The sequence below is a fragment of the Opisthorchis viverrini genome (assembly GCF_000715545.1).
Source record: "Opisthorchis viverrini unplaced genomic scaffold opera_v5_1081, whole genome shotgun sequence".
Taxonomy (NCBI): Eukaryota; Metazoa; Platyhelminthes; class Trematoda; order Opisthorchiida; family Opisthorchiidae; genus Opisthorchis; species Opisthorchis viverrini.
The window spans coordinates 1-1,969 of record NW_008752901.1 but is presented as its reverse complement, the minus strand read 5'-3'; the positions used below and the strand labels follow the sequence as shown (position 1 = coordinate 1,969).

General features: G+C 45.9%; 1 protein-coding gene across 1 annotated transcript; it reads right to left on the bottom strand.

The window, feature by feature from the left end:
• Window positions 1-808: 808 nt before the first annotated feature.
• On the bottom strand, window positions 809-1,204 carry T265_12144 (hypothetical protein; the record flags this gene model as incomplete). The annotated part of the gene is made up of 1 exon (XM_009179176.1): window positions 809-1,204. One exon carries the CDS (start codon window positions 1,202-1,204, stop codon window positions 809-811), a length of 396 nt encoding a protein of 131 aa, XP_009177440.1.
• Window positions 1,205-1,969: the final 765 nt, after the last annotated feature.

Sequence of the window (1,969 nt, the reverse complement as noted above, 5' to 3'; positions counted from 1 at the left end):
AGCTTTTGCGTACATCTGAGCTCATTTGAAAATATTTTGTTTATATTTGCGAAAAATGCAGATGATTCGGGAACAAACACAGTGGGACCCACTCAACCTGCGCTGGCGATGTCACCTCGATTGGTGATGAAACGTTTGCAATCCAAATGCCAAGCTCGGCGAACTGACCAACAACCAAGCAGCGCACCCGAGATACCAACATTCCACAACATCGCTAGATCGGACTTGGTTCAGATTAGTCCTATTGAGTGTATATTCGCCCAGCCCTTATTTTACGGGTAACTTTATCGCACAAATACAGGAATAAGATTGCTGTGTATCACGCACTAATGATATGCGGATTCAAGACATTTTAGAATCACCAGTGTGTGCATCTGTGTCTCTTATGATAACATGCTTGACATCATTATTCCACATACTGGTGTAACGGTGATTGGGCGGCATGTGTGTAGTATGTTTTCTCGTAAATCCGCCTGGCATCTCTTGAGAAGTGAGATCTATTACGGAGCTTGTGGAATCGCTTTGTAGCATTTGCTTGGATTTGTGCAACAGTCAATCAATATCCGGAAAGTTCAGGAAGATGCGTTTCGAGTAAATAACTCCGCAACAAAGGCCTTCTTCCTTTCACGGGTAGCGTTGTGACGTGCAAGTCGATCCACCCACCAAGGCGCAACTAAAGCAGGATAATTCCGTGCATTCTTCAGAACAGCATGGTTTGTCCAAAGGGGATCTTGTTTTCGCGGACCATATTGTGGTTGAGTTTCCCATTGCCGAATATCGTGTATGTTAGCTAAAACAAAGTGAAAGTCTATGTTGTGCGACCTTTTTGGTCCGGTGCAGTAAGGATTCCATTGACGAACTTCTTAAGGCGTCTGTGACTGGAGCTGAGTGCTTGCGGAATCGATTGCGTTCGATCACAGGTTCTGTTTGTGGGCAACCACTTAACGGCAGGTAAAGCGGAGGTTTGCCAAAAACGGGCCATCCACTGCGGTGCACCGCAAAGATTCGTTATTCGCGGACGTGATGATACGGCATATTCTTGAAAAAAACCGTGCTGCATTATATGAAAGAGTGCGGCATTCTCCAGTTCAAAAGTGACTTTGGGATTGTTGCCTTCCATCCCAATGAGATTTGGCAGTGCGAGTGAGAGACTGGAGTCGTGGTGGTGAGTAGTCTCAAACAGGGAACCTCGGCCACGTGGCATTATTCTTTCGGCAAGAATTTTCTAGCCAGCGTTTTTCAAAGACCAACTCAGACTTACTACCTATTGTTCATCGACATACTTTTTCCTTATCCGGACTGTTCGCCCTGTGAGGAGAGCTGTGTACACCAGGTGAAGTGTGACCAGGGAAAAATAATGAACCCCGGTGGCGCCGTCGTTAGTATTTTTGCCGATTTCGTCATAAGAAATCTAACAAAAGTACCCTAACAATGCTACCCAACAACGAGTCATCACGATATAAATTCGACTTTGTCACTGTACGAAGAACCCTACTAGATTTCACAGTTAAATAGCCACTCAATGGGGATCCGCCCAGGAAAGACCGACTAGGTTGACAGCGTTCCAGTTGTCGGAAGGAGAACACCCACAAGTTCATTGTGACATTTGGTGTTCTAGTGCAAATTGGTACCGTGCAAACCTCGCAGCCATCTACATCCCTACAGATGTTTCAAGGAGATGTGTTGACACACGAAAATGCCTGAACATTACAGAGGCACGCGGCGGACGAATAAACACACGGACATCAAAGGGTAGATCCGAAACGGGCTTTCCAGCCGGCTGCAGAAGCGAAACTGAGGGTTATTGTTCTGCAGTCGGGAATACTGCACCAAATGAACATAAATGCCATTTGTTGGAATGGAGAGATCGAAAGCAGGGTTGAAACAACGGTGACGAGAATAGCATTCGCATATCGAAGACAGGGTTCGTAGATACAGGCTTTTGGCCCCTTGATCTAAGTTTTTGGTG